At 45.2% G+C, this 12,676-nt stretch overlaps 1 protein-coding gene across 1 annotated transcript; it reads right to left on the bottom strand.

Annotated features, from left to right (window-relative positions):
• Positions 1-8,293: 8,293 nt before the first annotated feature.
• On the bottom strand, positions 8,294-12,426 carry LOC147634340 (uncharacterized). The gene is made up of 2 exons (XM_086805664.1): positions 10,057-12,426; positions 8,294-8,356 (listed from the first exon to the last, which is right to left on the bottom strand). The coding sequence occupies exons 1-2, from the start codon at positions 12,424-12,426 to the stop codon at positions 8,294-8,296; spliced, it is 2,433 nt and encodes an 810-aa protein (XP_086661790.1).
• Positions 12,427-12,676: the final 250 nt, after the last annotated feature.

Below are 12,676 nucleotides of genomic sequence, written 5' to 3'. Positions count from 1 at the left end.
TATACCCTCTGGAGTTGTCACACAGGTTAGGGAGACATGCGGCTTCTTTTCACTGCTGCACTATGCACTCACACAACAATCACGAGAGATAGTGTACGCCACTAGACTACTCAAGTAGTTCACCCTTAACACAATAAAGATTGCATGCACAGACACACAATACACAAGTACACAATGTCATGTGCAAGACATGTAGAGGCATACCTCAAAGCTAGTCCTGAAGAGGCAACAAGATAAAGACAGAGCAGAACCAGACTGTGGAGCTTAGGTAGCTGATTTGGCAAAGCAGTCTACTGGTGGAGGACATGGTGAGCTGTCGGCCAGCGCTTGATGACCTGGATGACCTGTCGGCTGCAGCTTAATACTGGATTATATATCCTAGACCTGGCCGACCAGCAGTCGGCCAGTCCATGGGTACTCTCCCAAGCCTATAAAAGGCACCAAGGCTTATTGTTGTCACTCATTCAGCCCTTTTTGGCAGGGTCATAGAACTAGGCATAGATTAGGTACTTTAACCTTTTCATTGAAGGTAGGCAAGGGCCGCAATCTGATGTACCTATTTGTACTATATGATATACTGAATTCTCAGCAATCTCTCTCTCTCTCTCTTCTCTTTATTTTGCTTGCGTTTTTGCATCAGCATGTTCCAAGATGTGTTTAGGGCTGAAAGAAGACTCCTAGAGCTTTCGCATGTAACATTGGTATTAGAGCATCAGGATCAGCAAGGCTAAACACTGATTCAGTCCCAGATGAAGGTGTACAGGTCCAAGGTACAGGAAAGTGCAGAAGTACGAGGCCCAAGGCAAGGAACACAAGACGGGGAAGAAATCTCAGGAGGTTGGTTGGTGGTGTTCCACAAAGCCCAAGGGGATGGCAGTCCTGTGAGCCGGGTGCCACTTGGGGCACCCAGCAAAGGCTTTCAGGCAACGGTTCCAGGGGAGGTTGATACTCCAAGGGGTGGAGTAAGAGTGCCAGACTCATTTCTCAGGAACGAAGACCAAAGACAATGTTCAGGGACAGAATGGAACGGGGACTGGATGGAACAGATGCATAGATCTTCATCAGAGTTGTGGATTTGGAGACTTGTTTGGGTTTTCAGTGAAAAGGTTGCTAGAGTAGGAAGGATGACAGAGGGACTCTGGGAATAGAATGGGATGATGACAGTCATCCAAGAAACAGGTTGGAATCCTGTCATCAAGTTTAGTAGAGGGGGATGTCATGTGCAAGACATGCACAGGAATACCTCAAAGCTAGTCTTGAAGAGGCAGCAAGATAAAGACAAAGCAGAACCAGATTGAGGAGCTTACGTAGCTGATTTGGCAAAGGAGTTTACTAGTGGAGGACATGGGGAGCTGTCTGCCAGCGCTTGATGACCTAGATGACCTGTCGGCTGCAGCTTAATACTGGATTATATGTCGTGGACCTGGCCGACCAGCAGTCGGCCAGTCCATGGGTACTCTCCCAAGCCTAAAAAAGGCACCAAGGCTCATTGTTGTGACTCATTCAGCCCTTGCTGGCTGGGTCATAGAACTAGGCATATAGATTAGGTACCTTAACCTTTTCATTGAAGTCAGCCAAGGGCTGCAAATCTAATGTACCTTTTTGTACTATATGATATATTGAATTCTCAGCTATCTCTCTCTCTCTTCTCTCTCTTCTGCTTACGTTTTTACATCAGCATGTTTAAAACCCGCTTAACAATCTGCCAATGCTTCGTACTTGGGCTATGCATAAATCTGCTGAACTGTGAGACCGCATACTGTATATCTAGCCTCGTGTTGCACACATAAAAAAGGGATCCAACAGCCTGCTGATACAAACTAGTATCAAAAGAGTCTTTTGCACCTTGAAGACTAAGTTGAGTACATGTCTGCATAGGTATAGCCACATGTTTATAGTCTTCAAGATTAAACCTCTTCAATAGCTTCTGTATATATTTAGATTGCAGGATAACAATGCCATCATTGCGTTGCATAAACCGAATCCCCAAATAATAATGTAAGGGTCTCAAATCTAACATCTCAAAGGATGACTGCAAATCAGTCTTAAAGGCTGGAATCTGATCTATAGTGGGTCTCGTGAGCAGCATGTCATCAACGTATAGAACGATGACCAAAAATGTGTCCTTACTCCTCTTCATATAGAGGGTACTCTCTGTTGGACTGTTGCAAAAATCATTTGCAACCAAGTATGCATGAATCTTCTCATACCATGCTCTAGGAGCCTGTTTAAGGCCATAAAGAGCCTTTTTCAACGTGCATACTTTAGACTCTTCTCCTTTCACAGCAAAACCAGGAGGCTACGATACATACATCTTCTCATGTAATCACCATTCAGGAATGCAGTCTTAATGTCCAACTGATGTACATTCCACCCATGATGTGCTGCCAAAGCAATGAGACACCTAATGGTAGTCATACGAGATGTGGGTGCAAAGGTCTCATCATAATCAATGCCCTTTTGCTAAACATATTGCTTTGCAACAAGTCTAGCCTTATAAAGATCAATGCTACCATCTGCTTTGCGTTTTAACTTGTAAACCCACTTAGTACCAATGGTCTTCTTGCCATGAGGTAGATCTGTCAAATACCAGGTGTCATTCTTGAGTATAGAGTTATAGTCATCCTGCATAGCATGCATCCAATGATCATCATCCTGTGGTTCCTCAAAGAAAACAGGTTCCTCCTTATTACATAAAGTAGAAATGAGAACATGATCCGCATGAGAATAATCTGCATGATGAGAACCTGCACGAGTTCTGCTAGGTAAAGGAGCTGCCAACTTGCTATCCCTAAATGTCTGCATAAGCCATTTTGACATACGCCTAGATTCTTCTATGGCTGCTCTCTCCTCATCCACTACATCCTCAATAATTGTCTCATAAAAAGGCTGATTTTGTATCTACAAAGGTTGAATTTCAGCACTTGGTTGAGCATTCAATTGCTCTACATATGGCTGTCCTCCATTAAACAAAGGTAGGAGTGAATTAAACATGTCATGTGAGCATACATTCTGTTGTTTTTTTGCATGAAAGCATGGATTGAACTGAGTTTTCGACAAAAATAATATATCTACTTACCAATATCCGCTTTGAGACCGGATGGTAGAGTCTATATCCCTTGCTTTGTGAACTGTATTCCACAAATATACATTTAACTACCTTATTATCAAGCTTACTGCGTTGTTGCTCAGGCACAAGAGCATAAGCAAGACAACCAAAAACACGCAAATGAGCCACAGAAGGCTTCTTGCCATGCTAGGCTTCATAAGGAGTTTTAGACTGCAAGGCCTTGGTAGGGCATTTGTTCAATACATAGTTTGCGCACATAGTTGCCTCTAACCAAAAACCATGAGGTAAATTTTGGGCTTTCACCATACATTGTGCCATCTCCATGAGAGAACCTGTTCTTTCTCTCAGCCATATCATGTTGTTGAGATGTGTATGGCACTGTACATTGATGCCTTATGCTTTTTTCAGCCATATATGCATGAAATTTCTTGGACATATACTCCCCCCCTCGATCTGAACAAAGGGTGCTAACTTAACATTCACATGCATTTTCAGTCATGGATACAAAGTGCCTAAAGCACATAAAAACCTCTGACTTCTGCTTACACCCAGCTATATATGGAGTAATCATCAATAAAATTGACGAAGTGGAGATATCCCCCAATAGATGGTGTCCTCATAGGACCACATACATTACTATGTATAAGTTGTAATTTCTTAACAGCTCTCACAGATCTATCCTTTGGAAATGATGCTCGATGCATTTTACCAAGAATACATTCCTCACATACATGTCTAGCAGGGGTCTCAAGAGTTGGCAACTCAGACACCATATCATGCCTTTGAAGGCGTAACAAATTGCCATAATTCAGATGGCCAAATCGTGCATGCCATAATTTTGCATCACTCATAGCACGAGTTGTAGAGACTGAGCAAGCATCATGCTGCAACTTCTCAAATACATCCATCTTGTAAAGGCCATGAAACAAGGTCCTTGAGACAATGATAGAATAACCATTATTTCTATCCTGAATTGTACATATGTTATCCACAAATTTCACGATCAAGCCTAATAAGGCTAAGGCTGAAATTGACAGCAAGTTCTGCTTAATGCCTGGCACATAAAACTTTAGAAAGAGTAAATGCGCCCCCATATGCAGCAGTGAGCACTACTCTACCAACTCCTTTGACAGGATATGAGGAACCATTTGCACATGTGACGGTTCCTGCACTCGGGACAGATTTCAAAGATGAGAACAATTTTTTTTGTGAAGTAATGTGCTTACTAGCACCACTGTCAAAGTACCAAGCATCCGATTCTGCCAACCACTGACATGCATACATCATGAATAGAAGGATCATAACTGCAGTGTATAGTCCATGCCCAATCATCTTGAGCAAAACTTGCAGATTCCTTCTTCTTTGCACTTGGTGCAGATGCATCAGCCACAGCCATGCCCGATTCTTTCTTTTTCTCCTTCTCTAGCCTTTTTTTACACTCATTTATGTAGTGTCTTGGTTTCCTGCAATAGTGACACTTGTCCTTCTTTTTAGGCTTATCATCTTCTTTCTCTGCATCTTTACTTAAGGATTTTGATTTTGGCTTATAGCCATCTTTACCTTTGCCTCTCGGACTGGCAATAAAAGCTTGGTCATCAACTCACATAACAGATTTGTTTTGCCTAGACTGCTCTTCTTGCAAGAGTACTGAAACCAACTCATCAAATGTAAGGGCTCTCCCTCATTCATGTGCTCAGACTCCAACTGTTTGTGCAGATATGCGACACGTGCTTCATTGTGCACCTGGTATAATGCAACAAGTGCATCCCATGCTTGTTTTGAAGTCTTACATGACCGAATATGAGAAATAATGCTTCGCTTCACAGAAAGTGCAAGCAATGCATGTGCCTGTGCATCTCTTCCATCCCATCTTGTTTGAGCAGCAGTGGGAGGTACTGGTGGTGCATGTGGAGGAGCCACATGTGTATCAAATTCTACTTCAGATATACCTGCAGCACCTGGTTGCACTGGTAGTTGTAAAACAGGACGAGTTTCACTACCACTGACCACATTGCAAAGGCCTTTAGCAACCAGTACATGCCTCATCATATAGGACCACAATGGGTAGTTAGTCCCATCAAGTTTCTCCTTAGCAGACAACATGTTAAATACATCACTACTGCCAGCCATGATTGTCTACCAAATGCAAAATCTTTCAACACACTGCAAGTACTCAGTATTCACTGAATGCAACCCCGGATGGCTGCCAACTGACTGAATCACCTGCAAAGTGTATGAAAAATAACACAGAGTAGAGAATAGAGTGTTATTGGCGAAAGTATGATGGTCGATGTTGCTGAAGACATTGTAGATGTTGTTGCATACCAAAATTTTGCCACTGCACAGCCCAAACACCCAAAATTGAGCAGAACTAATCCAAAATGACGCCTCTCCAGAACGTCTGCAAAAATCTTGCGGTGTCCAAAATGCGCCCGAATCGCGCCGCGGATCCCGAAAATTCTGTATACTTCGAAAATTCATATACAACACACTACAATATATTACCTTCTTCTCCTAAGAGGGTATCTCAATCGGAGACAGAAAAACAGGGTCGTGACGAGAGAGGCAGACTACTAGATCAAGTGTCAAGGAAGCTAGCTCTGATACCAATTGGTGGAATTACGGTTAGGGATGCAACAATGCACACACACAAGATAGAGAAGCTTGAGAGCACACAAACTCACTAGATTAGGATCATCAAATGTGTGCCAGATACAAAAGATAAGTACACACCCCAAAATGAGTGGATAAGAGGGTACATACGCATGGGAGGAAAAACCTCTTGGTGAGGGAAAAAGTGTCCCGGCGGTCCTAAGTGTGTTCACACACATCACTACCATATAATGCTACAATGAGCTATCTCAAGAAGGGATGTTCGTGAGAGAGTACATCAAGAAGGTTATGAAGCTTTCAATGTGTGTGGAAGGATTGAATGACATTTGCTTACTTCTATATTATGGCTTTAATCACTTGCTATGAGCTTCCCTAGATCCATGTTTCTTAACAGTAATTCTTTTGGAATGGTTCTTGTTGATTGATTTGAGCTTATGGTGGTGAGAGGCTTATGCCAGTAGAAGCATATCACATACTTATGGAATACAAGCTATTGGATAGTATGATGAAACATGGAAGTGTGATTCTATAAGCATGAGTTCACGCTTGAACTTGTGTAAGCGGTTAAGTTCTCAATTTCACTCTAGCATTCAGCTAATTCTTATACATTGTTGAAGCTAGATATGTGGTGAGGGTACCTTGGCAATAAGACATGAAGATGAAAAAGTTTGTGCATGGTTTGGATTTCAACATCAAGGCAGATGTTTCAGCCCAAAGACCAAGCACCATCAAAGAGGCCATGAGATTGGCGGAGCTTTATAAACCCAAATATAGAAGATCCCAACCTATGGGTACCATAAAGGACTCTTCTAAGCCAACCATCACTCCTTTCTATTTTGGCAAAAGCTCTCTTGCTTCAACCCAATAATCCATTTTAAGATTCCCTATAGTTTATGGAGGTGGATAGCCCAAGGGCAGAGCCTATTATGATGCAAAGAAAGGTGATAACTTTAACAAGAAGCCTTCCCAAACTTTCAAGCCTCCCTAAACCTTCAATAAAACTCAAAGAGTAGATGAGCCAAAGATTGATGAGTTAAGAAGCAAGGGCTTATGCTTCAAGTGCAAAGAGACATGGTCACCCGGGCATGTATGCAAAGCTAAGAAGGTTGTAGCCACTATGATTCTCATGGATGGAGGAGACGATGCCAAGGAGTCTCACGAAGTTGAAGAGTTTTAAGGACTGCCATGAAGGAACACAAGTGGAAGAGACACATGAGGATCACTCTTCATAAAAGAGGGTGATGCATTACCATTTGACCCCGGTGGTTGGAATAATGGATACATTGTGGATGACACGGCACTTCAAAAGGATACATTTTCATTTAACCTTGGTGGTGGGATTCATATATGGGAGAGTTGTTTATGTTTTAGTGGATTTACCTATGGATGAGGGTACACGGCAACCACTTTCTTATATGCAACAACAAGTTCTATTATTGGAGGATGTGGTTTGACCATTTGGCATGCATTATATGGGCTTTTATGACTTCTACAATTTTGGAATTTTTTGGACAGATTTGGCAGAGGCACTTTTGGGAGTCTTTTGGTGATCTCAATGAGCTCTAATGGTTACTATGGTGGTAGTTTATGATATGTAGATACTTTGGCATCACGCACATGTCATTCGGGACTCATTTTGAGGTGTTTTTATGAGAGATTTGTAAGTGGTTTTGACATCGACATGGACTGCCATAACAATCCACTATGCTTCAAGAGCACTTGTTTCATGATTGGAGGGTCTAGTTCTACATTGCTCATACTATGGATTCATGGAATCTATTTAGGGTTCATACTACTTCAACATGGCTACTTTTGGAGACCCCACCATTGTCTTGTACTACATATGATGGAACCCTCTCTTCTCATTGATGTATATGGGAGATCTGGCAATTGTACACATGATAGATTTTGAGGACAAAATCTTTGAAGAAGGGATGGTTTGTAATGGAGTGGCAACTTTAATAGTTAGCTTAGGTTTATGGTCATAGGGCTCAAGTATAAAAGGGACTCATGGATCTTCATTTGTAACCTTTTTATACTTTTTATACTTTTGATCATATGACTCTTGGAATATACATTGGAGCATAGAGCTACTATACCTTGGCTTATGGAAGGCTATTTCCATCCTTTGGTGAAAAGCTAAATCACTTAGGCATTGTGTACGATTTCTTGCTAATTGTATGTTAATCAACATAATGATTTGTTTCAAATCTCAGCTTATGGTCACTCCATTTCAACTTCGATGGTTGATCTCGAAGAGGAACTGCTAAGATGGAGGTTGTATGCTAGTTGAAGCTAGCGAGCAAACTTACAATGATGATGTTACATGTAGAAGCTTACAGACAGGATTATACTTTTATAACAAATATTTTGCACCTTGGTTTTCGACGATTGCACAATGTAGTGGAGATAAGAGTGCAAGAGAGAGAAAGAAAGAAAGAAAGTTATATTAACGTCTACGTAAGACCCCAAGGTCTATGAGACCATAAGTAATACAATGGTATCATGGATATACTGAGCCATGGAAACCTGAAAGAAAAAGTAAAATGAAAACATCTGACAGTACATGTGATCAACAAATGATCTTGTGTAGAGTGAGATATGGTGTGATCAGCCAATGACGATACCCACCTCGGCCAAAACCGATTTGATGGTGGAGTGAATGTCAAGCCTCTGTGATGGGAATGTGTCATGTTGGCAGAGAACCTCACGAATCCATCTCTGTGTGGTGGAGGGTCCTGATGCTCTGGGTCGGGGACGTCTGGCTCGTAGAATGGATCGAGCCCTCTTGCTAAGAACTCCTTTGGGGCGTGGAGCTGGAGCGTGGGTATGGGTGGTGGGCTCTGATGTCGTAGTAGAGAGAGAGAGAGAGAGAGAGAGAGAGAGAGAGAGAGAGAGAGAGAGAGAGAGAGAGAGAGAGAGAGAGAGAGAGAGAGAGAACGAAAAGAAAGATATATTAACGTCTACGAGAGGCCAAAGTCGGCCTATGAGACAAAAAATAATACAACTGTGTTCTTCCGGTCATCGGAAGAAAAGAAACAAAAGAAAAAGTGTGCATGTGTCTGGATACAATGAATCATCGTGGATCGGTGGAGCCCATATACAAACAATATAAGGGGGGTGGGGATGTGGATGGAGTGCTAAGGCAAGATGCATCTCTATATGCTGAAGGGGTAGTACAAGCATGCTATGCAGATCTATGTCTAACTCCATCCAGTGCCATAAGAGGGATATAAGATATCATACATCACCGATGCTAAGGCTGTGAATGGCATGAACATGTACCCTGAGTCTGAAGGAAAGCGAGCTAGCCTCTCCTGTGTCTCCATCTGGTGTCTCATTCGGATAGCTGCTATCTCTCGGTGACGGAGTCGAGGTGCTCTATGTCCAGTCTGTCTAGGTCTCCTCCTGGCTCTCAATTCCTCTGCTCTCTGTGCGGTTACCCCACGTGGTACAGCAGCTGGCACTGGCATAGCTCTCTGGAAGAAATCTATGAGCTGGGACTGTCTCCCACTCCTAGTGGGAGCGGGTGTCTGGAGGAGTCTCTCTCGAGAACTATGAAGCTCTAGTAGTAGTCTGCCAAGCTGTCGTTGGTCGGAGGCCTCCATCAACTGATGTAGTGAAGAATGCTCCTCAAACAATCCTGCATATCTATCTCTGACCCCTTGGTGGGCTCTACATCTACATACAAAGTGATCCTCAGTCTCCACCTCCTCGCGGCACAATCTGCATATCCGCTCAGCTCTGGGAACCCGTGCCGCTCTCCCAGCCTCTATCGCTAGCTGATGTGATGAGACTCGTAGCTGTCCAATAGCAACGCGAGAGCTATGGGGCATGTATACATCCATGTACCGCGGTCGATGTATAAACCCATCCCTTGAGATGCTCATAAAGTGGTCTCTGTAATACAACATCTTTGGTGGTAGTGGGCTCTCTGGTGCTGTCCATGTCTCCTGTATGTAGTGCTGCCATATGTCCTGTCTCATCACTCTGTTCCTCTCATTGAGAGAGAGGTAACCCCGTGGAGCAGACTGATCATATTGAAAAGGTGGCAACCGCTCAATGTCTATCCCATGATGTGAGAACCACTGTAGCATCTGTGCATACCAAGATCCAGTGTGTCCAGCCTCGGCCAGCTGTCTGGATGCCTCAAAAGCTCGGCGGGATAATCTCTCCGTGGGCATCTCCCTCATCCTGTATATAAAGGAGATCGTCTGGAACAATGCCTCCACTGCCATAGGTGGTGCAGCAAACTCAGCTCGAACAATGTCGTGCGGGACGGATGGTTTGCTGCGTATCATCCTCGAGAGCATCAAGATCTGTGGTCTCTCCAGTTGTACGCATGTGGAGGCTGCAAGCCCTGGTGCCCAAACCGCTGCTGCATACACCAAGGCTGGTGTCACTAATGTATCAAAGAGCCACCCCTTCGTGCGGGGTTCCTGAAAATGTGCCTGATGACACTGATGCTCAAGGCTAGCAAGAGCTGCATACCCCTGGGTCACTCTGTCTCGGACTGCCTGAGCCATGGAGAAGCGTCCAACTGAGCTAGTAAATGTGATGCCAAGGTAAACATAAGAGCTCACCACCTCGACCCGCCCTCCTGCTAATGTGAGAGTAGTGTGGCTCCTGACTGCGGGTGAAGTGTGGAAGATCATAACCTTGGTTTTCCCAAGGTTCACTGTGAGCCCCTGCTGTGCGTAGAAGTCATCAAGAGCCACAAGGTGTCTTTGAAGCCCAACCTGCGTGTCGGATACCAAGACGATGTCATCAGCATAAAGCATAACATGGACAGTAATACCTGATAGCTCAACCCCAGAGCCCCCTCCCTGTGTGATGTAATCGACCACCTCATCAATATCGAGCCCAAAGAGCGCGGGGGAGAGTGGGCACCCCTGCTTCACACCAATGGTGCTAGCAACTGTGTCGGACAAGCCTCCTGGGCATCGGACTCTCCCAAAGACCTGCTCATATAGCCTGTATATGCCCCACATCATGTCTGAAGGTATGCCTAGTGTCTGTAGTCGCCGAAAGAGGCGCTCTCTGGGCACAGTATCAAATGCCTTGCGGAAATCCACAAAGCAACAATAGAGCCGTTGCCTCCGTGCCTTGGCCTGATCAATCAGGCACCTCAATGTAAAAATGTGGTCGATGGTTGAGAAGGCTCGACGGAAGCCTGCCTGGCCTGCTGCTCTCAATCCCCCAACCTCTGCATGAGTGCTCAGCTCTGCCTCCAAAACTGCCCCGTATAGTTTGGCCAATATATGGCCAATCATGATGGTCCTGTAGTTCCCGGGGTCTAGTACATCTCCCGCTTTATGGATCGGCACAATAGTGTGCATCGTCCACTCAGCCGGAAACCCCTCTGACAGAGCTCTGTTGAAGAGATGAGCAAGAAATGGTGCCAATGTATCAATAGCATAGATGAGATGCTCTCCCTGTAATCCTGTATGATCTGTTGCCCGTCCATGTTGGAGTCGGCATACGGCCCTCCTAACCATAGGCGGGGTGAAGAAGGTGGAGACTGTGGAGCATGGCTCTGTGGGCTGTGGTATAGGGGGCTGTGCAGGCACATCAGTAAGTCTCTCTGCATATGTCTGCCACGTCTGAGGATCGGCAATAGGTGTGGGAGGACGGGGCTCTGTGAGTCTCCTCCAAGCAGCAGCAGCATCTCTGCTCATGAGCATGTGATATGTGTCCCAGTACTGAGGCTCCTCATAAGCTCGCCGCTTACGGCGGGTGAGCGTATGCATCCTCCTACGTGCCTGCCTCTGGGTGCTCTCCCCGTGAGCCCTCTGCACTCGGAGACTGCGGTAAAGGTTTCTGCACTCATCATCATACCATCGGTTCTGGGGCATGCTCCCAGATGTAGGTGGCCGTCCTGTCTGTATGTGGTATGGGAAACTCCTCGCGACTGCGGAGTGCAGTACATGTGAGAGCTGGGAGGTGAGCATGGCCATCGGTGCCGATGGATCTAAGGCAAATAGCTGATCATGAACATGATAGTCGTACACCTCGGCTAGGTCCTGAGTGAAGTGAAAAATAGTGCGTGGTGGCTGTATGATGGGTGGGTGGGTCTCCAATAAGCTCCTGAAAGTGAGGGATAGGTATGTATGATCCGCCCCAATGGGGCATGGTGGTACGGTGAAGTGAGACACCATATCTGTTGCCTCCCGGGATCCCATCACATAATCCACTGTACTACTGCCGCCTCTCACTGGAAAGCAAGTCAACCCACCTGAATCTGGCCACTGAGTCATCCCGTTATAAATAACGAGATGGTGTCGGGCCCCAAGCTCCAGCAAATGTTGCCCATATCCAGTGCTGTCAGCTCCTCCATCAGCGGAGATCCGAGTGGTCCATGTATCCTCTGTAGCTAGCGGCTCTAGTCTCAAGGGATCCTCAAAGTCATAGATCTCGCAGTGTCTGCTCTGAGTCCGTGCATTGAAGTCCCCGATCAAGAAGACTTCTCCCAGTGTCGAATAGTGTAAGATCTCCTCAGATAAGACAGAGTATGGAGACTCACTAGCCTCTCCTCCACCCGGCTCCTCGGTGGTGGCAAACCGCGACCCCTTCGGAGGAAAGCAGCAAAGGGCGATATAAATCCATCTGGTCTCCGAGAGGCGTAAGCTAATCCACATGTATCTCGCCTCCGAGTCTCGTGCTACGACTCGAACATTTTCATGTAACCCATGCCTGCAAAGCACTACAATACCTCCTGAACCTCGGGAGGTGGCCTGTCTCATCCCCTGTCGGTGAGCTGACTCCCACTGATAACCCTCAACCCGTGGTAAGCCCCTCTCCGGGCTCTCTATGTGTCTCTGTCATCAAGATGATATCCCGGCCCTCCATCACCTCTTCAAGTCTCCCTGGATGTGTCCATAGGACTCCATTACAGTTCCAGATTGCTATGTGTATCTCTTTGTCTTCATGTTGTTTCCTCCATGTCTCATAGGCCAGATGGTGCTATTCGACCCTCTTCCCATCAATGTAGAT

This window comes from Cibotium barometz, chromosome 11 (genome assembly GCF_041138505.1).
Source record: "Cibotium barometz isolate CiBa-2024 chromosome 11, ASM4113850v1, whole genome shotgun sequence".
NCBI classification, from domain to species: Eukaryota; Viridiplantae; Streptophyta; class Polypodiopsida; order Cyatheales; family Cibotiaceae; genus Cibotium; species Cibotium barometz.
The sequence above is the reverse complement of the archived record's forward strand: the minus strand, read 5'-3'. Positions and strand labels throughout refer to the sequence as shown.

Bases quoted from the DNA above. Each gene is read 5' to 3' on its own strand.
- LOC147634340 (XM_086805664.1), bottom strand. From the start codon at position 12,426: ATGAGACAGGCCACCTCCCGAGGTTCAGGAGGTATTGTAGTGCTTTGC. The intron at 8,357-10,056 runs GTTTGGGCACCA...TTCCCATCACAG, and splicing joins CCTTGGTGTATGCAGCAGCG to AGGCTTGACATTCACTCCAC.